General features: G+C 41.2%; 1 protein-coding gene across 2 annotated transcripts; it reads right to left on the bottom strand.

The window, feature by feature from the left end:
• Positions 1-397: 397 nt before the first annotated feature.
• On the bottom strand, positions 398-19,503 carry fubp3 (far upstream element (FUSE) binding protein 3). 2 transcript variants are annotated; one of them, XM_069715209.1, is made up of 19 exons: positions 19,372-19,503; positions 15,271-15,382; positions 13,303-13,336; positions 12,597-12,646; positions 12,379-12,450; positions 10,864-10,921; positions 10,472-10,634; positions 10,074-10,172; positions 9,762-9,866; positions 9,527-9,629; positions 8,641-8,741; positions 8,265-8,394; positions 4,610-4,770; positions 4,184-4,257; positions 3,828-3,904; positions 3,422-3,478; positions 3,058-3,108; positions 2,840-2,967; positions 398-1,905 (listed from the first exon to the last, which is right to left on the bottom strand). In XM_069715209.1, exons 1-19 carry the CDS (start codon positions 19,465-19,467, stop codon positions 1,897-1,899), a joined length of 1,680 nt encoding a protein of 559 aa, XP_069571310.1. In that variant the 5' UTR covers positions 19,468-19,503; the 3' UTR covers positions 398-1,896. The 2 variants fall into 2 exon arrangements, with proteins under 2 accessions (XP_069571310.1, XP_069571309.1); XM_069715208.1 differs by lacking the exons at positions 398-1,905; positions 2,840-2,967; positions 3,058-3,108; positions 12,379-12,450 and having other exon boundaries at positions 3,239-3,478.
• Positions 19,504-22,690: the final 3,187 nt, after the last annotated feature.

The raw sequence follows: 22,690 nt of genomic DNA, 5'->3' as shown, positions 1-22,690 counted from the left end.
TAACGTGCTGAATCAGCGGTTTTTAAGTGACGGGATGAAACGCAAAGCAGAACTTACAAACATCTAAAAATGCACTTCAACCTCCAGCAAACTGAGAAGTGGAGCAGAGAGGAAAGAGTTACCGTTAAGAACTTATAACAACTAGTATTAACAACCACAAGAGAGGCTTGCGGGAAATTTATTGGAATTTGAGAACCGGCAGTGAACTATAGAAAATATAGATTTTCTGCTTATAAAACATGAAAACACACGATAATATCTCGATCTGTTAGTACACACACACACTCAAAGTTTCAAACGTGAAACTCAACACTTTAGTATCAGAATACAACAAAAAGACATCCAAATGTTTATCATATTCATCCAACAGAAAATCAGCTTAACAGTACACAATAAAGGTAGTCTGGATGTTTTTTAATACATGGTTAACTGTACACATAAAGAAAAAAAAACAAACACCATAATTAGACATTTTGAAATTATATCCCTTTTCATTAAGAAATGACGTTAATACCAGAATCATTTTCCATAACGATGCATCATTTATATCATTTATATTAGATCACACAAAGAAATAAAAAATTAATTAAAAAGTTATTAGCATTGGACTGAGTCCAACGCCCCGCGGAGTCCACGGCGAGGGCTCAGTGGGGCGTCGGTGAACTGGGAGGTACCAAATAATACTTAAAACATAAAAATACTAACATTAATTATTACACAGGTACGAATTACAGCGGCTTAGCAGTCTTGAATAGTTCGGGTACAAGAACATACACAAAAAAAAAAGAAAAAAAAGAAAAAAGAATTTACCACTTCTTGCTTTTTCTTCATAACAAGATGCAACATCGAATTTCAAATCACACATTCACAATCTTTGAACATTTTCAGTATGAAAACAGAACAGAAAAGGAGGGACAATTTTCCTGCAACACTGGATCACAGGAAAAAAAATAATTCGTTTTATATAAGTATATATATATGAAACATATATATTTTAAATTAACAGTCAAATATATGAGCATATATACATAGTTTTACAAGGTAGCAAAGGCAAAAAAGCTATTTGCAACATCCCCCTAAATCCTATCATATCAGATACTGTAATAAATTATCCATGACATTCCCATTTGAAAAAACAAAAAAACAAAAAAATCATCTTAAAACTACAAGTTAAAAGTCTGTCAAAATATTAGAGAACCCATCTTTGTTTCAAAAGTGAAATAAGATATTGCACCTTTTTTTTTTTTTTTTTTTTTTTTTTTTTAGACCAGGAGTACAATAAAATGACAATGAAAAACAGCATACAATGCACAACAGGAATTAAATTAGAACTATTGCCACTGGTGGACATTAATCCGAGTTTTTAAACCTTGTAACAAAAATACATTTCCTGTAACAAAACATCACAGTTTCATTTCACTGAATTATGTAAAAGGAAAAAAAACAAAAACATTTGAACACGCTTCTTAAACATCTCATGACATATGACAAAAGTGGTATTCAAGACTGCTAAGCACAGAATCATGGTTTCATCTCGACATAACTAGAAAAAATAGATCATATTGCCTTTTGAAATGGTACAACTCTTGGGTTCATTTTGGCGGTACAATCTGAGTCAAGACATGAAAATATAGAAAAACGAAACAGCTCTCTCAAGTCCAAAAAGGGATCCCAGATACGGTCTATCCAAAATAACAGTGTACATAAGCATTTAGTAACAAATAAATGTTCCTGATTTTAGAAATATTACTTTATTATATAAGTCATTCTACAGCTAGTGTTTCTCACTAAGAAAAAAAAGTCTTCAAGGCGTTGTAAATCTAGAACCCCCTCCGTTTAAAAAAAGGGTCGTTTCCATCCTCTCAGTGATTCAAGTCTTTAACCGGGTCGTCTTCTCTAATGATCCTGCAGAAAGCAAACAAGACAATTCATCACAACTGTTCAATCTGACATTTGGTTCGACGCTGAAGGAAAAGTGTGCCGGCGTTTTAGACTTTTCTTATCGTCGAGCAAAAAAAAAAAAAAAAAAGAGCTAAAATTGTGTATTAATATGATAAAAATCGAAAATTTACTCCTGATTAGGGAAACAAATATGTTTTTCTATCCGTCAATCAATTGTACAAAATGTCAGGAAAGATCGACGAACAGTTTCTCAGTCAAAATGTCATCTTCAAAGATATTCAGTTCACCGTCACATAAGAAACAAACAAATATTTGTCTTTTTATTTTTTAATGAAAGAAAATGATTCTGTTGAAACAGACTCCGTTTCAGATCTTCTCCTCTCAAAGTAACATTAACGAGTCACTTCCTCTGAAACCTTTATTTTTTTTAGGAGATTTGAGATTTAACGCTTTAAAATGGAAAGTATTTGCATTCGTCCCAAAGTTTTCAAAAATGCCTATTAAAAGAATAAAAATTGCTGCACTGCAAGAACAAGACTCTGTCACATGACCGGACCGTGTATGAAAATGCAGAAAGGATTTGAATATGAAACGAGGGCTCTTATTTTGAAAAAGATACAGGAAGCCAGTGTATTGGACCAACTGATGGTGTAACTTCACTCATTCAGTGACGTTCAAAAGTCCTTCAAATCAAATCTGAACATTAAACCGATATGATGGAAGGATTTACTGCAGGACTGATGTATAATAATATAATAATGAGCTTTAGGTGGGAGGAGCTAATACACAAGCAACTACATGCACGTCTACAGCTGAAATACATAAATAAATAACTTTTTGTCTTTAATTTGCCAACATAAGAAAAACACACTGGCGTTACGCTTCAACCTCTGCAGTGCAAGTAAAACCGTGATACACCTGTTGAGGCGGATCTCACCTGAAGGCCCGGGGCTTGTGTCTGCTGACCGCCCTGGTTGAAGAAGGCCATCGGCTGTCTGTAGAAGTCAACCCAGGCGTTGTAGTCGGGATTAGAGGACTGCTGAGATGCAGGACCGGCTGTCTGGCCTGAGAACAAAAAAACAACAAGCCACCAGTGAAGACGACTTCATCTTTAATCTGTTTGTATGGTGCTCTTAATTAAATACGTCCTCTCACCCCAAGCTTTGTTGTATTCGGGAGCGGTGCTCTGGGCTTGGTTTTGTTGGCCTGTGAGCAAAAAGAAAAATGTTTTTACCAGCAGCTTCATTAAAAAAAAAAAAAAAAGAACATTTTTACAAGTTTTTAAAAAATTTATTTTTAAACACAAATCATGAATGCAGCTTTCCACTTCATCATCATCATCTTCAAATCCTGTTTTAATGACCTCATACAGGGAAAAAAATTCCATCAGGCTCGTGTAAAGGAAATGAGATTAAACTCAAACTTTGTGAATGGAGAGCAAAAAATAAATAAATAAATGAATAAAAGGGAGGGATTGAGTCGGATGATAAATATTCTTTTGTTCCCGGGTGACACTTGCCTAACTTCTTATAATACTGCTCCCAGTCCATCTGGCCCGTCTGGGATCCATTGTGACCTGAAACCAGACACAGATAACACCACCAGAGTTACTCAAGAGTGGGTTTCGGGGTTTTCCCACTTTTCCACCTTCTCGCTCTTCATCTGCGATTCTGCTTCTTAATGATTTCCATTGAGAGAAAATAGAAAAGTCCGTCTGTGCAGGAAACACGTGGTTTAAGCCACAAACTGCACAGAAGACTCGGAGGAAACTTTCCCGTCTGTTCTCTGGACTTCATGGATGATGAGCAAACTTAAGAGGAAGCTATGTTTTATTCTCCTGCTGAATGAGGCAGACTGCAGTTATCTAGCTGGAAAACAACCAGAGTTCATGATTTTAGGAATATTTATTTATATACATTACTTACTGTGGTCCTGCTGGCCTTGAGGTTGCCATATCTGAAAAGTTGTACCCCATCCTCCGGTCATGAACGTCTGCGGCCCGCTTCAAGGGAGACAATTCAAACGTGAGTCTTAACGGACTTCGACCGAAGACATTGTGAGAAGACTTTAAATAAGGGCGCTAAAAAAATAAATAACGTACTACGAGGGGTTTTGGCAAATTTGTCGTAAATGTAAAGTAAACAACTCTCCTGTAACTTTCACCAGCACAAAAAAAAACAAAAACAAAGCGGTAAACCTCAAACGCTGGACATCACACGACCACCGTTTTGCAGTGTCGACACAGAAACGCATGAAACGTGACGCTGAAGCTGAAGCTTACTGTTGAGGAGGAGTGGTTGGTCCTTGGTTGTAGGGATTCATACCGAAGCTGCTGTTGCCTCCCATTCCTGGACCCTGGAGAAGAGAAAGAGGAAGAGGAGCTGAGCGAGAGACCACACTTGTGTTTAAGGAAAAAAAAAAAAAAAAAAAGAAGAAGAAGGAGGGGAGCCAACAGGCGAGGTCAAAGGTCAGGGCCGAGCGCTGATGCACTCCATTAAGTCCATTTGATGGATTCTTCATGTTTAACCTCTGGTGACATCCTGCTGGCCACCGGGACCACGGCAGCACCGCTCACCCCCAGCAGCTCCCTACATTGACATGTGCGCTCATGAATATCAGCCCAGACAATAGCATTTTGGAGGAGGGGGGGAGGCCGGAGGGAGGGGGGATGAGGGGGTACCCTGGGGCCCGGAGCCAGACCACCTACCCCAATTCTCTCATCGATCAGCTGGCGGGCCTTTTCCAACTGCTGAGGGGTCCCTCGGATGGAGAAGATGCGCACATTGGGGTCGGTGTTGGGCGGCGGGTTCCTCTGAAGCTCCACGTGGGCACGAGACTGCTCTTTGATGTTTTTTATGGTTTCTCCACCTGAAAAACAGAAAGCAATGACCTTTTTTTAAAAAAATAAAAAATAAATCACAAATGTTTGTTTTTGTGTGCCAAATGAACCCATTATAACACTTCATAACACCGTCAGGCTTCTGTTTCCTCACATTCTTCTTAGTCGCCTACATTACCCACAATGCAACTAGAGAGATAATTGTACATTTAGCTTCAGATGCCACACCATTTCCCCCCCCTCAAACATGTAATGCTGAATTAAAGTCCCATCAGTTGAAAGCGATGCATCGAGGTTTCCCTGCTCAGGACTCCCCAACACCTGTAACCAGACTGAGGCGTAAAAATCGGTGGAATTTCCCTTTGAAGTTCATCTGGCATCGATTAATCCGCTAAAAACTCTTTTCATCTGAACTATCTGCTCACTGAATAACACTGGAAAGCTCCACCTGGCACGTCGAAAGAATTCCTTCTTTCAGTTTGTGACGTTTTAAAATCTCACACTTTTCTGACCTCTGGATTTTTTTGGGATTCGGGAGTCGCTTTAAACCATTTTTGCAACTTTTCCAAAACTACCGATTGAAACGCTGCCGACCGTGTCGCGTCGCGTCGAGGCGAGAAGGCGAGCGTGACGACAACCTGAACTCGCTCTGCGTCTCGGCTTCATCTCCACGTGACGCAGCGTCGAGACGTCTAACTTCTTGTGAAAGTGCTACCTTATGAAAAATCTGGCATGTGTCTCACCACTTATCTGCCATTCTCTTGTAACATCCATGCAAATCAGGAAACAAAAGGAGACATCTCCTGCACCCACCCCCCCTCCACCCTCCACGGCATCTGATGCCAGCTTCCCGACGTGTGGGGAGAGCAATTACACCAGCAGGGAGAAATGAAACATAGCCGGCAGGAGAAAAGGGCCGAAATTGAAGCGTATCCTCCTTCTGGGATATCGTTTGTCTCTTTTACCCTTTTCATTCTTGACTCTGTGTTGTCCTCTGTGATGAGCGGAGGGAGTGAGGAGGACGAGGAGGAGGAAGGGGAGGTGCTTCCCGAGGGGGGGAGGGGGGAGGACACCGGGGCTGTCCCAACATCAATTACACATTTGTTCACTTGTGGCTGACACTCTGATGACCCTGGCTGACCTCCGAATGAAAACGCTCATCAAAAAGCTCTCCTCCGCCGGTAGCCTATTCCTCGCTGCCAACAGACTGCACATGGGCCATTAACCCTTTGTCAACCAAATGAAACTTCTGCCTTAATGAAGCCATTATGAGCTCTTCTAGTCAGACGGCAGAGAGCAATGAAGACCCCGACTATTCATTTCATGGACTGGGCCGTAGTGAGGACAGATAATACGAAGCCTTATTAATGAGACTGGTTTAGTGAGCTGGAGAAAAGGAGGCGATACAAAAGTGCAACTGGTGACAGCATTCAGGGCAACGCTGGGGGGGTGACGGACGGGACGGGACGGGACAGGAGGGGGGACGGGACGGGACAGGAGGGGGGACAGGAGGGGGACCGGTTAGCTGCTGGTGGGGAAAATACAAAAACATGATGCAACACATGGATGAAATAAAAGTCCTCAATAATACTTTTCATTTCAGGAGAGAATACGAGCAAAAATGGCTGAATGGCGTTTTCAATTCTAAAATTAACACTCTTTAAAGCCCTGTTTAAAAAAAATTTAAAAAAAATTCTACACACGTGCTCCAGAGCTGCAACATATCAAGCAAACTCACAGGACATTAATCTGCCTAAAATGCTGATAATGCATTATTCTAAAGTTCACCGGTTCCCTTTCTTTGTCGCGCTTTTCTTCGCCTTTAAAAATAGAAAACTGAATATTTTTTTGGGCACGCCGAGTCTCATGAAGAGGTGCTATAAAAATAAAAAAAAAAATTTTTTTTTTTAAATGTTAATGTTTTAGTCTTTTAAAACGATATAAAAATGTCTTTTATAATTTGTCAATCAAAAACATAACCCGTCCTCATTTATTCTGCTTTGTGTTGTATTAAATTGAAGCTATTTACCACTTAAAGCCCCTTAAAACCACCACAGAAGTCCCTTTAATACAATTCACCTAAAAACATCAGCTTAATTTTGTCAAACAATCCCGTTATTAAATATCACCACCATCTCTGACAAAGAACTCATCCGTCCACTGATCTATCCGAGGAATACGTTGATGAATAAACTGAATACGCGTGTAGAGAAATTCAAAATTCACAAGCAAAATTGAAAAAGTTCAACACGACCAAACTCCATCTGCGCCGAGATGTGATTAAAATGGAAAACCCAGTTTTACATGTTTTAAACTCTTGATGCAGGATGCTTGTTGTGCCTCCTGCACCGAATTCATGCCTGTAATAAAGTCTGAGCAGGTTGGTGGGTGGCTTGATTCATCGAGCTCTGTGGGACTGTGTGTGTGTGTGTGTGTGTGTGTGTGTGTGTGTGTGTGTGTGTGTGTGTGTGTGTGTGTGTGTGTGTGTGTGTGTGTGTGTGTGTGTGTGTGTGTGTGTGTGTGTGCGGGGTCAAAACAGAGGGGCAACGGGCTGCATATGGCATCGTAAAGATATTAATCACCGCACCCTTTAAGGGTTGGCTGACAGCACCCAGACCCACCGCCATCTCCACCATATTGGCCCACTTCATATGCTAATGCACAGAAAGGGGGACGCAACGCCCCGGTTTATTTGTTTCCCTCGCCCCACTACATGCACAAAAGCCACTTGACATTTCTATTGCCATGTTTTTATCTTAGGTAAAGAGGCCCCCTCTGACCCGCCCACCGCTGCACACGCACGCACACGCACACACACACACACTAAAAGGCAGCATGCATGCCAATATACTGCACACATACACACACAGCTCCTTCCAATGCAATGGTCAATGACTTTTAAATAGCTGGCAATAGAGTGGGCATGAATAGCCAATAAGCTAATTCCTCCTATTCATTCCCTCGCTGCACTCTATCGGGCTGAAAGACCCTCATTAGATGCCAGGCAGCCTTCCACATGATTGAGGGCTGTTATTATGCACCTTTAACAATTAATGTCACATTACACGCATTATCCCCGTCATTAAGCCCTTAGTGAAGCCAATGAATGCCACTTGTGCTGTATACATGAGCCCTGGTGGGGAGAATAGGAGGGTGGTCACTCACTCACTCACTCACTCAAACCCCCCCCCTTTCTTCTCATCAGCTTCATGCAGTGGCCGAACACCAAAAACGCCATTCAGTTATTAAAAAGAGAAATCTGGCGAGTTGGATTCACTCTCTTTAAGACATGCGTGTTATTTCTCTCGGACAGAAAAGTTGTGTCGGTGTGCAGCTACAAAGCTGGATAAAGACCTCACAGCCAGAAACCAATTAAAGCCCACAAACGCTTCCCTGCAGCGTCCACTTTTATATACAAGCCAGAAAAAGTCTCGGCTATAAATAAACACACAGAAAGCCTGAAGAACCGGTCGACCGAGGAGCCGGCAGCATCAACACAGATAAATGAAAATGTGTTTCTTACCTTTCCCGATCACCAGGCCACACTTATCAGCAGGTACTGCGTACGTCACCTCCTGCAGTCCTCCAGGACCTCCTATGTTACAGTCACTTCGTCCACGACGTCCCATCACGCCACCGAATCCATCTCGCTCCTGCAATGAAGAATGTAGAGATGGAGGAACATTTACAGGCCGTCTAGAGGTCAAAGGGAAACTTTTGCTCCCTGAACTGTTCCCAGTTCAGAGTTCATCTGATGAATATTGTACTTTTTTTTTAAGCCCTGAAAGGAACTTGACACTTCATGAGCTTCAAGAGTAATAATTCCCATGTTGGACTTGCATTAGCTTCCTGATAAATAAACTTAACTATAACAAGGTACAAAGCAGAAGCACACAAACCTGAGCTGTCTGAACGAGTTCGTTGATAAGGTGGACTGCGTGGTGGCAGTGGTCGGGCTGACCCATCACCTGGGCAACGCGGTCGGGACTGATTCCATCATCTGAACAACAAACAAACACGATAAAGATGGAAAAAAAAAAAAAAAAAAAAAAAAGATCTCTAACTGCTCAAAAACTTTGTACATATTTTCTGACAAGTCACTCAAAAACGCAAAATCCTGACATATTTCAAACTTTTGTAGTTGTAAGGTTTGAATTAACGAGTTCGTAGAAGATTTGCTGAACTTTAGTGCTGAAAGTGGAATAATTAATCACTTGTCGATATGTGATTTATTGAAATGCCATCTCTAATGAGTAAATCTGGATAAATGATTATTTTTCTGAGTCAGGAAGAAAACCCTGTGTGGCAAATTGTTTTATTTGTAGAGAATAAATGTTGTCCAGCTGTATTTTTTTACTCAAAGTTCCCAGAATCAAAAACCAAACAAGGCGATGTAACTTTAACTTTTTATTATGTTCCCCACCTGTGTAATAAGCTTCTGAAATGTCAACTCATTTAAAATCTTCTTTACTGAGGCTTTCCAGTAAAGTAAAATATGTGATGTCATGTCACATTAAAACACTGCCTCCATTTTCTTGACTTTTAAATATAACTTTAATATTTCCATGTATTTCTTTGCCTCAGTATGATTGTGTCTAAAATGTGATATATTCCTAAACCCGTCTTGTGTCCCATGTGGGCCGGAAGCTTGTATGGGGGATCCCACACTATTAATTACACTGGATTATTATTATTATTATTATTATTATTATTATTATTATACAGACAAAGATTTGAGCATTTTCTTTCTTTTTCTCGAGTGCTAATGTTGTTTAATCCTCTCACCTTGTTTGAACTGGATTCTGACACCGGCATCATTCTGGATCTTCTTTATCATCTCTCCGTTCCTGCCGATGATGATGCCGACTGCGAATCTGGGAACCACCACCTGGACGAAGAGGTCAGAGAGAAGAAATCAGGAGAGATTATATTTTCGTCTCTCTGGATCCATAAATTGGAAAAAAAAACAACTTGGTGGTCCGGCATTTAAAAAAAAAAGGCAAAAGAAACACGTGTTTACATCCAGACTGCTTCCTCCCATTTTGGTTCCAAAGTCGGCCCGGCCAGCCCTGAAGTCTCCTTGGTCTTTGTCCCGGATGAGCTTCACCACAAGTTCACGGGCTTGCTACGAGGAAAAATTGAAAAACTTTCATAAATTTGTAAACAACATTTTAACAAGGATACTGCATGTGACACATGTGCAGCTGAAATACTCTTAAAATAAAAAAAAAAATAAAAAAAGGGGATTTTCAAATGTTTGAGTGGAAGACTGAAGGCATAAAATGTGTAAAATTGAGTGTAAACAGGAACAGTGAGCTCTTCTGAGACCGACCTGCACTTTGTGGGGATCCCCAGTGATTCTCAGGGGCTTGTCTGCTCCGGTGGGCATGGGGTCATCCTGAATCATTATCATCTGCACTCCTGTTCTCTCCTGCAGGGTTACAACCAGACAGAAGCACAAACAACCACCAGGAGTTACCTGAGGCCCAAAAGACTACTCGCGCTGAAGGGGCAGAAATCCCACGCATCTTAAAGCACAGGTTATATTTTATGTTATACACCATCCTTGTTTTGTGGAAACATCCTTTTAAAGTTCAGATGATTATATGTATGAACAGTTATATCCCCGGTTTCTCCTGCCCACATGTCTACGTGTCTTTAGGTTAATGGACCGGCAATAGTTAGATTAATGTGACGGCACCGCAAGAGCTTCATTGTTTACTACCAGACCTGCAGTTGTTTGATGGTCTCTCCTCCCTTGCCGATGACCAGGCCGACCTTGTTGGCGGGGATAAGGATCTGCTGGATGGAGCTGTTGCCGTCCATGTCGTTGTGGAAGCCGGGACCGTACCGACACTGCTCCACAATCTCACTCAGCAGCCTCTTCGCCTGACTGAAGGGAAGTGGAGAGGGGTGGGGGGGTGAGTGGAGAGAGGCATTAGTCACCGCAGTCACACAAAAAACCTTTGTCAGAGGTGAAAGATGTGTTCAGGTGATTCAGTGACTGATCAGGAGGGGGTGGGGGGGTGAAAGGAGATGTGAGTTCATGCCCTGTGTCACAACAATGGGGCACACGTTCCTAATGATCTGTGGCGTTTCAGTAAATCTGTGTTGACACTCACTCGATGTTCTCGGGGCTCCCGGTCAGCGTGCAGGGTCGGTCCAACATGCCTCCACTTTCTGCAGCAAAACAGAAAAGTACAAAACATTCACACGTCACACTCACGTTACCAAGACGGTGCAGAGAATCACCTTTGTTTGTCCAAAAATAATAATAATAATAATTAAAAAAAAAAACAGGTCACAAAATGGCCTCAATTTCTACAACAACCCAAGAAAGAAATGTGAGAAACTTCAGGAAAAATCTTTCTTTCACGACAGACAGAAAAATAAAATGTGAAACAGAAATCGTAAAACAATAATAATAAAAAAAAAAAATCAGGATAAAAATACGCGCCGCAAACACATACTAAGAATGTGGGTATGTGAGGACGTTGAGAAGCATCCAGTAAATATACAAAGTGATTTTTATTCAAAGTTTTGTCTGTTAAAAAGGAAACCAGTGGTAGAAACAACCCTAAATAAAGCGAGTGTAGGATTTAGTGACGCAGCAGATTACATTGACCTGAGCACCCTTTACCTTCCCTTCAAAACACACAAGAGAATCTACGCTGGCTGCAAAACGCATGAAAAAAAAAAAAATAGCCAGAAGTTTGTTTTGTCCCTTCTGGGCTACTGTAGAAACATGGCGAGCTACACGGATGAAGACCCGCTCCGCATGTAGATTATAAAGGGCTCATTTTAAAAGGTAACAAAAACACGACTCGTCGGTTCAGGTTAATATCAGTAACTGTGTGAAGCCCTGCAAAGACTGACCCTCTGTCAAAACACCAGTAAAAGAAGGGACACATTAACATTAACAGTAAATTAGGTTCCATACGCAAGTCTGGAAAAGGTGCAGCACATGCAAATATTAAAATCATAGCGTTTCAACTTTGACACATGACGTGGTGAAGGTTGCATGGCCGCAGTTAAAAAAGGTTTTTGGGTTTAAAAAGGACATGTTTAATATTCTTTAACTGCAGCATTTTTTAACGATCACACAATCTTCAGGACGTTTCTCCTTCACGCCATATTCAGCTGGTATCATCATATTTGCTGACTTGCACAATCTTACAGCAAATACAGCTGCCAGTGTCTCTTTATTTGAACATAACAGATGTTATGTGTTCTATTTCTTATCTCGTCTATATTTTAAGTGACTTATTGCTTTCATTGTAAAACACTTTGTTGTTTCATGTTAAGCCCCGTTTATGCTGTGATTACTTGGAAAGTTAAGAGGTGGTTTGGACCAGAATAAATCAGTGACCTGGACGTCCGTAAGGCTTCGAGCCTCACAGTTCACTTTGATGTGCAAGTCTACTTCATGCTTGTGCGCAAACACATTTTAAGGCATCAAGCTTTGAAGCCTCATTAGTTGAAATATTTCAAGGACTTTTCAACATGACCTCTGCATTGTTTTTGAGATTTGGTGAGCAAAAAGTATGTCGCAAATCATTTTTGAAAGTCAGCTTGTTACTCTCAGTTCAAAACACGTTGTGATGTGCTTTTTTTTTTTTTTTTTCTTTTTAATTTACCTGAAGCAATCTGGATCTTACAACCCGATTCCAGCTGAATTCTTGAGATCTGCTCTCCACCTTTTCCAATGACTACGAGAGAAAATGACAGTTTTGAGCCTTTAATAAATATTGACAGAGGCCTCAAAGCAGTGACCCAAAAACTGAGCAGATTGTCAATATTGATGATTACGTGTCAAACGTTGATACTGAATATAATAAACTTAAGGGCTACTTACTAAATCCCACCATCTTATCAGGCACTTTGTAGTCTTCTGTTGTGAGAGCCCTGTGGGAAATTAGGACACAATCAATAACACTACATATATCAAAAAATAAAAAAACATGTCTGGAACCATTAGGGCTGCAACTAATGATACATTTTTATATTAATCAATCATGTGAAAAAATTCTCAATTAATAATCTGGTCTGGAGTTGAGCCATATGGACAAAATTACAATATTTTTGACTAAATATACCTCGACATCAATATTGTGACTACACTTGTAATGCAGCCTTTAAAACCCAGAAAAGACGACATGTTCTCATCACAGTATCAATATAATATCAATGTATTTCTAGCCCTGATTTGGTCAATAAAATGTCAGAAAATAAGAGAAATAGTCCACCCTCTAAAATAAATATTGCTGTAATAAATGAATATGAGAGCTGCTCTTTCTGAAACTACAACCAGCATTTCAAAAAATATTTTCTGACATTTCATAGACCTGAAAATGAGTAAATTATACTGCCAAACAAAACATCGATTTAAATGAGTTGCAGCCTTTATGGAAACAAACACCCGCGGTGCAAATTTCAAACTATCTTTGAAACCACCAAAACTGATTTCCAACAATTTAACTTGGTTCTCAGTTTAAATATGAACAATGCAGCCAAAGCGCATTAATACGAGCAGAGTCAGACGCCTCGGTGTTTCTGCTCACCTTTGATGTACCATTGCACCAAGATGGTTCCCTACTGTGAACAAAAGAGGGGAAAGCAAACCAATTACCACGTGAGAAACCATCTGAGATCATGGCTTTAAAAACACATAATATTTTAAATGTCTGCTGAAGTGATCGCAGGCGAGGCAGCGGGAACGAGGAAGTGCGCGTCGGAGCTGGAAGGAACGATGGCAGATGGATCCGACGCTGCCAATCCTTCATGTTTGTGTCTGACCCACAGCGGGGGGGGAGGGCTTTCACCAGCATGGAAATCAGGCCTGCGAGCGTATGAGTGAGTGTTTCAATCAGAGAGAGGGAGACGGCAGCAGCCGGGTGAGCGACTGCTGGTCCTGAATTGAATTTTGACAGGTAGCACCGAGCAAAGGTCCTGCAGGGTCACTGGAGGATGTGCTGTCATGGACGTGAACACCTGAGTTGATATCTGGCGGGTTCAATCAATTTTATGGCCGTTTGCACTGATTTCACTTCTCGTGTGAAAAACATCGGGGTTAACGGGACAGCTATGAATATAAAAAAGGGAGGTGTGCTAAATTCATACAAGGACGAGACCGGAAGATAAAGTGCGGACGCCTCGAGAGTATTTGTATATTTGTTTTGATAAATAAATGCTGAGAGCAGCGCTAAGCAGATAAGCATTTCTGTTATGTCGCCCCACATACTGAGAGACAACCTTGACGAGGAAAAACTGAGGACCAATTGTTACAAAACAATCACAGCGCATCAAACAAACCTAAACCAGAATTGCATTGCAATTTTCCTATCCGTGCATTCAGGGCCGAACTATCATACGAACAACTGTGACAAGATAAGAGGAAGACGGGATAAATGACTCGCGTTTCCACTTCGGTGCATGTGAAATGGATCAAATCTTTTGTTTTGTGAGTGAGGATGACATTTTCTTCAGGACACTGCAGTGTCAGACACTTAATACCCCACACAAAATACCAGAATACTAAAGCACGGCTGTCCACTTCGCTGATTACAGCGTTTCCTCCTACAAATGTGCACTCGCAGTTTTGCAACATCTACACGCAATCATAAACAACAAAATCAACATAGAATGGAAAGTATAAGAAGTCTTGAAAAGCTACAGATATTTTAGATCATTCAAATTACAGCCATATCCAGCATGGCATTATTACATTTTCTTCCCGTTAAAACTTCATTTCACCGCTTGCATGTTTGTGTTTTTACTTTTTATGAGAAAAGGTCTGATGCCGTGTTTACTGGATGTTTCCCGGCTGGAATAAAACAGCCGACCAACAACAGTTTTGCAGGCGTGATTAAGAAGAAAGACGTCTTCTACTCCAGAGGCGGAAAAATAGCATCAGAAGATGAGCACAGCCGTTTAAACAGACACGTTACTTTAGTCAGCATCAAAAACTTGTTTGTGAAGCTTTTTTGGGGGGAATCTAACCTATTAATGGATTAATGGGAAGTTGATTGACAGGATACAACCACATGGAGCTGGATATCAGTCAAAACTTTGATTCCTAATATTCAATATCAAAAAAATATTTTTATGAAAAAGAAAATTACAGTACATGCAGCCTTCATGCAGTTTAGAGGGGGAGAGTGTAACCCAGGTTGTTTTGTGTCACTACGTGTTATAATGAGATTTAGTCAAGTTAAAACAGTAATAATATCTACGTGGGCAGGCTAACCAGGTCGAGGTTACAATACGAGTTTGGTAGGATATGGTTTCGATTAAGTGCCGTGACACACTGAAGCAATTCAGTCCACTCGGCCACCGAAGTACTCAAATAATTAAAAGCTGTTATTAACTGCTTCTTTATAAGTTTAACAGAAAAAGGGACCAAAAAAAAAAAAAAAAAAAAACAAACCTCCAGAGACAGTTTGTGCTTCCTCTTTGCACATTAACATGTATAAATATTTCTTTATGAAGCACCATGTTTTTATGGGGATGTGTGTACACGTGAGGCTCACCTCCGTTGTCTAGTGAACGTTTTTGGCCTCCAAAACCGTAGAGGGAGGGGTCGATGACCGGAGACGAACTGTTCATGTTGGGCATCTGGTCTCCTCCCATCTTGGCTGCCATCTGGAGACACAACACAGAAGGACAGATGGAATAAAAAAAAAAAAAAAAAAAGAAGTGACGATATTCTTTGAATCCACGTTTGCTTTGCGAGACGTAATCTCGGGACGACCCTTCAGGATAAGCGTGACACTTTCTCTTTGCTTCTCTTCTTGCTTAAGAGCATCGGGTTTGCCGTCGAGTTCGGTGACGCTTCTCTTCAACTGACCCAACATTTTCACGCCTTCACTGACAAATTATAGGAATCACAGCACATGGCGACATCTCAACGAACTAGATCTGTCAAAAGAGGAGTTGCCTTAAAAGTTACGACAGGTGTGACAGCTACCTTCAAAAAAACAACAAAAGAAAACCTTTCTCCTTCAACTGTAGCCTGTCAATCCTGTTTGTAGTATTTGTGCACCTGTGCAAAGGTAGACAGATAAGAAAAGTCCGACAATGAGAGATCTATTCACATGTTTTGAGGACGACGAAGAGCACCATCAGATGTGTATTTCTGTCCACCTTAAACATGTTTTTCTCATAGTGACGGACAACCTCTGTGTACAATTACAAGAAGACTGCAGTCATTTGTGTTACAGCTCAAGTCAAAACGAAACTAAAGCTACTTTCCAAATCTGAAGTCGATGCTGCTGGAGAACACTGAAAGCATTTTTGCTTTCCCCCCATTAATCTGCCACCTTTCCTTCCATTCAAAAGTATAGCATTTCAGAAAATTACACTAAATTGACATCTGTGACTGACTGATTTTTTTTTTCTTCTTCCCCCCCAACAATATGAAAATATAGGTGATGGAAATTAGAGTCTCCCATCACCTTCAGGGATGATTATCTACTTCAGAGCCCACCGGTGGAAGCGAGAGGGGCGCGATGGAAATAAGGAGGCATAAAAGGAAGCAGGTGTTCGGGTGCCGTTTCCATGACATTGCTGCAACTACACGCAAGTACACGTGAAGCAAAAACCGAAAGCGTCGTAGATTAAAATCAACACTCAAGAAAACGGGATGTGAAATCTGTGTTCCTCTGAGTTTCTGGTTCCCTGCGGGTACCTGAGGGTTTTATCTTCCCCAAACACCAGGCTCCTAGTACAAGTAATAATCGACTATTATTTGATTATTAACTCCCCCTACACGGGAACAAACAAGTCCATATTTCAAGGTTCAACACCTCTTCCATTTGGGACTGTGGCACAACTGTGATCTACCTGCTCCAGGTTTTAAATTTTTTTTTATTCTACAATGGTGTGTTTATTTTTTTTATTGGTTATTTAACGGGGGTCAACGTTAACGGTTATGTTGCAGTAAGTGATATCGAGACGCCGGCGAATAGGAAGCTAATTGCAGAGGTGAAATAAGACTTGTGATTTAAATGGACCTCAAATTAATTACGTGCCTCGCTTTTGTTTGCTGATAATTGTTTAATAAAAAAAACTGAGCGGGTGACATGAAATTACTGCGAAGCAAATTGAGATTTAAATGTCAGCCACTTTCAGCTGCTGCAGGTTAACAACTATAACTGCATCTGTGGGAACTAACACCACCCGCAGGAGTGTGAAGAAGCATTAGATAAAGGCCTTCACTTCCTACATCTCAGACTAATGCCACATCAACGTCATATGATACGCTGACGGGGAAACGTCTCTTTCCTACAAATCCACTATTTATCATGAGACTTATTCAAATGTGGAAATAATTTTTTTTTTTTTAAATACAGCATTTTATGAGGGTTAATTTGTGGTTCATGCTCATGTTTATCATCGACTATGAGCACCAGCGTCTGCAAACGATGACGCAAGAGTGAAACTGATACCTACAGTCAACTCTCTTCAACCCTGCTGGTATTGTGAAATGTTCCTTCTCAGGTGGCACACAAATATATACACGTGTATATATATATATATATATATATATATATTAATCGCAATTATTTACATTACAATTAATCATCAACTAAAGCTGAAGTTGGGGAGTCAATTAGTTACACATAATTAAGTTGCAAAATAAATATACTTGTAATAAGATTATATGTAGAATATAATATTGATTCTGTCCATCAGCCGAACAGGCTTCATTCATTCAGGCAGTCACAGTGCTGCTCATCTGCCAATCAAATCAATGCGCATAGCCACCAATGTGGACATTCAAGTCATTCAGGAACCAGCGTGACAACAAATGTGCACATTACTCAGCCGTGTCGATGTTTTCGTCGGCAGTCGGCCTGAACGTAGACTTTGGTTTGTTTTTTTACTGCAGTCGGTTGTGATTGACACGCATGTAATTTAATTCAAACGACTTCAATCTTAATTAAAATCATGTTAAATAATTTTTAATTCAAGTTTAACAGTAATCAAGAGTTGAGTGATGTGAGGTTTCAGCTATTTTTTGGACTTTAGGTTATGTGGTGGGAGATTGGAGGGATCCTCAGTTTTTTTTGTTTTTTTAAAATAATTATCCATAATTGTTTTTACCATATCTCTGGAAACTTCTCCAAAACACGTAAAATAGTTGAAGCGTGCTTAAAGTAGTCCACCGGGGGAAGAAATACAACCAAAGGAGATCTGGTGAGGAAGTGATTTAGTTAAGTTGATGCTCTCCATGGTGATTCGGCTTAGGTGCTGCTCCTAATCCTTATAATAGTAGGGAAACACGGACATGGAGATATTTATATATATATATATATATATATATTTTAAACAAGGTAATCTGAAACTTAATAACTTTTATATATGACTAAAGTGGAATTTTACATAATATAATTATCTGTTGTCAGTGGTGTACTTGATCATTTACAGTGAACAGGATGGGGGGAAGGGGGGGTTAACTCTACTTATTTATAGCCTCCATGTGACATCAGTTACTGAGGGGAGCTGTGACGTGCTGTGACGTTTCATTTATAAAAAATAAATAAAAAATAAATAAATTCTTCTCAGGTGTTTTCCAGCAGCGATGGGAAAACAACAACAACAACAAAACAACAACAACAACAAAACCAAAGGAGGATTAGATGGCTAGATGGAGGAGGAGGCTTACTTCTTCAACAGATGACGTCACATGACGTCACATGGCCTAACTCCCAACGCTGCCCGCGAGCGCACACCAAGCAGCAAAGCGCACGAGCTAGCTAGCTAACAAACAAAAAAAAAAACCACCTTCCCATTAAAAACCTGCTCCGTTCAGCCGCCGCGTGTTTTAAATAAACGCACGAGCTTGTTGTTAAGAGTTAAAGAGAGTTAAAGATTTAAAGTGTCGGTTCTTTAACGTGTCGGTTCTTTTAAAGTGCTGGTTAGCGGCGTCTCCGTTTAATCTAACCGGGCAACAAGCACTTCAGACCGGAGCTAACTTGGGAGCTAGCTCCGTTAGCTCCGGTTCCTTCCGCTCCACGACCCCGTGCTCGTGTTCGAGTCCACGCCGGTTACAGCGCGTCATCTTCGGTCAACGTTTGCGGGTCAACGGGCAAACTTTGTGTTTTTTTTTTGGGGCGAGTTAGCCCGCTGAAGCTAAAAAAAAAAAAACCCGCAACTTCTGCGAGTTGACAACAGGTTGTAAAACGTACCCGGCTCTTAACTTACTGAAGTACCGCAAACTTCGGACCCCGGGAGAGGCCTCCGCGTCCGGCGGGCGGACGCGACTCGTCCGGCGGGTCGGACGGTTCCGACACCGAGCCGAACCGCGTCTCTTCTGCCTTCTGAACTAATCTAGCCCGCTTAGCCGTTTAACGGTTAGCCCGCTTAGCTCGCTGGGTGCATGAGGGGTGTTTACGGTCGGAGGTCCCGGGAGGTCCCGGGAGGGTCCGGGAGGTTCCGGGAGGGTCCGGGGAGCCCCGAACACGAAGTCCCGGCCCTGCTTCCACATGTCCCCCTCCCTCCCTCCCCTCCTCCTCCTCCTCCTCCACCACCACCACCACCACCACCCCCCCCCAAAAAGAAAAACACCCCGCTTGGTTGGGGGTCCGAAAGCGTCCCGCTCGCGTCCGCCTCGGAGCGGTGTGTTTTACCTGTCGGACCCGGCGTATCGTGTCGGCGAAGTCATCTTTCGTTCCGGGCTGAGCCACCGAGGCCTGTCCCTGAACCAGCTCCGCCATCATCATCATCCGCCTCGGCAGCTGAGAGCCACACTTTAAAAAAAAAAAAGGAAAAAAAAAAAAGAGAGAAAAAAAGAAAAAAAGACCAGCACACGTGCCGAGCCGAAGCTCCGCGAGCCACACGATCTCGCGAGTTGATGGCAGAACACACATGGCATGATGGGACGCGGGCATATTATGGGATGTTGTTGTATTCTTACGCCGCTTTATATATAATGTAAGAATTAAGATGTATTTGGCTGCTGTATCTACACACGTTTACACCTCTGAGATTATGCAGTCAAATCATTTAGTCGTAGTAGTTCAGTTAATAAATAAATAAATAGTTGTGACAGTTTGAGATCACTGTAAAATCTTCAAATGTCAAATATATTCCATTTAATTCAATTCAATTCAATTTGCTATTATATAAATCTGAAAATAAGCAGCAAATCCTCACTTTAGGGAAACTGCAAATGGATAAGGTTTGACATTTCTATTATGTATTATTATCTAAATAAACGAGTTGATCAAGATTGTTGGCTATCAAGTCATCAATGAAATACAATTGAACTGCAAGTTCAGTAGACATAAAGCAGACTAGACATATGTCTAAGTAGATATATGTCAGATGCTTCAGATTGAGATCAGGACACTCACTGAAATACTGTTAAATTTAGAAAACAGATCACATCAGCACGTCACTCACGAGCAAAACTATCTTTATTTCTGGATTTAATGATACAAAAAACCACCCAAATAAAGAGATTTAACATCTTACAGCTTCCTCTATCGAGCCACATCAATGTTTTAATTTGACTTCTTCTACTTATGGTATTTTAATGTCTGTGTCAGACAGCAACAACAACAAAAAAGTACCAACAAAAATGAAAATTGAGGATTATTAGTTTTCTCTCGATCCCGGATAAGTGGAAGAAAATGGATGGATGGTTTTTTTTTTCCCCATAGCCGCACATGTGGAAATATCTATTGTTGCACATCTGGAAAATGCCAGCAGCCAGACAGCAGAGAGTAAAATTGCAGCAAATTTCCAAACTCTTTATGCAAAACAGTTCCTGCTCCATAAATTTGTATCCAAACCTCAAAGAGCGAAGCCGACCAGCGAGAGCTGAAATCGATGTGTGGTCCGGTGGAGCAGAAGCAGGTCAGACTTATCTAAGTCTTTGTTTCTGGGGGTCTGATGAAGCTTAATGATGACCAGCGTTTGATATTAACGCTCTGATCTGTTAAAAAAAAAAACAAATTGGACTACACAAATAGGGGATGCACGAGCTTGAAACTTTTTCATAAACACTCAAATATCGGTTTCCTGTCTACGGTTTCATACATGCAACACGGTCATGCAGCTGCTGAATGACTGAGACAGGCAGACTGGCATCCTGCGTCTTATACAGAGATCCGTACGTATATCAACTTCCCTTCCTCGTCGGCCCCGGGGCATGTTATCACCTCCAAAAAAGCAGCAGAGAAATTAAGTGGCAGCTGAGTGCTGTTCCCGGACCAGCACCTCTAAATGAAGACCTCCAATTGAGCACGACTGAAGTCTGATCTGGGCTGCTAACATATTGCTGCCATGTGCTGCGCTGCCAATGTATTCAAACCTGGAGGTGGCTGGGGAATGATTTCAGACGTATCAAAGAGTATGTCAGGTGGTGGTCGTCATATACAGCCAGATGATGCATTCATGAGAGTGGACACACACACACACACACACACACACACACACACACACACACACACACACACACACACACACACACACACACACACACACACACACACACACACACACACACACACACACACACACACACACACACACACACACACACACACACACACATTTATTATGAATTCAGCTCCCATCTGGTCAAACAGCCGACAAAATAAAGGCAGTTAAGGCAGGTGTGGGTCTCTGGAGTCCTGCCAGTCAAACAGTGGGAACTGAGCAGACCGAGTGTTTTTTGTGTGTGTGGAGCTGTGGTTACCGTAGCAGGCTGATCAAGTGTCACTCACACACACACACACACACACACACACACACACACACACACACACACACACACACACACACACTCACACACACACACACAGCTTCCTCCTTGTCATTGTCTTGCAGAGAATAGACGTTTGTTCCCAGGGTTCACAGCGGTAAAACTGTGGTCAGCTGTATGTGAGCACAAATTCAGAAAAAAGAAAAGACAAGTTGGAGGAATCATCAACATAAAGATGAGTAATTGATCCATTTTCATTTCAATGAAGTGAAAATGTGTTTTTTTGTGGTCAGGCAAGTGGAATAGATGCCCAGCTGGACAAATGAGCATTTAGAAGAAAAAAAAAAAAAGGAACATCAATATTGGCACACTTACTCCTTTTAACTACTGAGCTTTTACCTCCTCCTCCTCTTTTCTCCTCTTCAGTCTCCAAAGTATGAGCAATATGAAACTGTAATTGCTTTATAATTGCCACGATTCTGTGATGGGCATAGATTTCCAAAGGCAGGATACGAGGAAGGGTTCGTGTTTCATCCAGAGACCTCTGAGGCAGCTTTCATTCAGGATCGCATTGTCCATCCAGCAGGAAGCGGTGAATAAAAACTTGGCTAATCATTTTCAGAAGTGAAAAACAGTGATGCCACACCTTTTCTTAAATTTCAAATCTTTTTATAATCTGTTGGTGTTATTTCTCTGTAATCGTCATCATTGTTAATGTTTTATACTCCATTTGTTTTACTTTTGCACCCTTTTAACATCATCACACTCTGATAGAGACTACAAAAACAGAACATGCTTTTCTAGTTCATACAGTTTCCAAACCACAAGGCCTACATTACCCACAATGCAACTCAACCCCCACCAGCTGGCACTGAGGTTTGGCTGTGTGACTCATGCCTGGCTCATATAGCAGAGACAGGTCTGCCGAGTTGTTTAACTTCACACCTTCAGGTTTTATTTTTCATTTTCTAGTCAAACATTTGAGCCGCAAAAAGTTTCATAGAACTTTTTTCCACATATGCAGATGTAGTTATCCCACATAACACGTGTAAACACACTTTGATCTGTGAAATCACAATGATCTTTGGTCCGTGACTTCTAGTTGCCCAATCACAACCCTTAACCTTAAAACAACACTATACAACTACTTTAGCTCATAAGAACAGCTTCAAAACCAGTTTGATGGTTTACATGTAACAGGGAGAATGGCAGCTCTTTATTTTTAGTCCATTTCTTGC

This window comes from Brachyistius frenatus, unplaced genomic scaffold (genome assembly GCF_029030835.1).
Source record: "Brachyistius frenatus isolate BFR_SWC_R1_liver_20210118 unplaced genomic scaffold, ASM2903083v1 Contig_140, whole genome shotgun sequence".
In the NCBI taxonomy this organism is placed as follows: Eukaryota; Metazoa; Chordata; class Actinopteri; family Embiotocidae; genus Brachyistius; species Brachyistius frenatus.
The sequence above is the reverse complement of the archived record's forward strand: the minus strand, read 5'-3'. Positions and strand labels throughout refer to the sequence as shown.

Excerpts from the sequence above, each read along its gene's own strand:
- fubp3 (XM_069715209.1), bottom strand. The coding sequence starts at position 19,467 with ATGATGATGATGGCGGAGCTGGTTCAGGGACAGGCCTCGGTGGCTCAG. Across the intron at positions 10,635-10,863 it reads GGGAGCCCCGAGAACATCGA|TCAGGCGAAGAGGCTGCTGA; the intron begins GTGAGTGTCAAC and ends ACTTCCCTTCAG. Across the intron at positions 8,395-8,640 it reads AACTCGTTCAGACAGCTCAG|GAGCGAGATGGATTCGGTGG; the intron begins GTTTGTGTGCTT and ends TCTTCATTGCAG.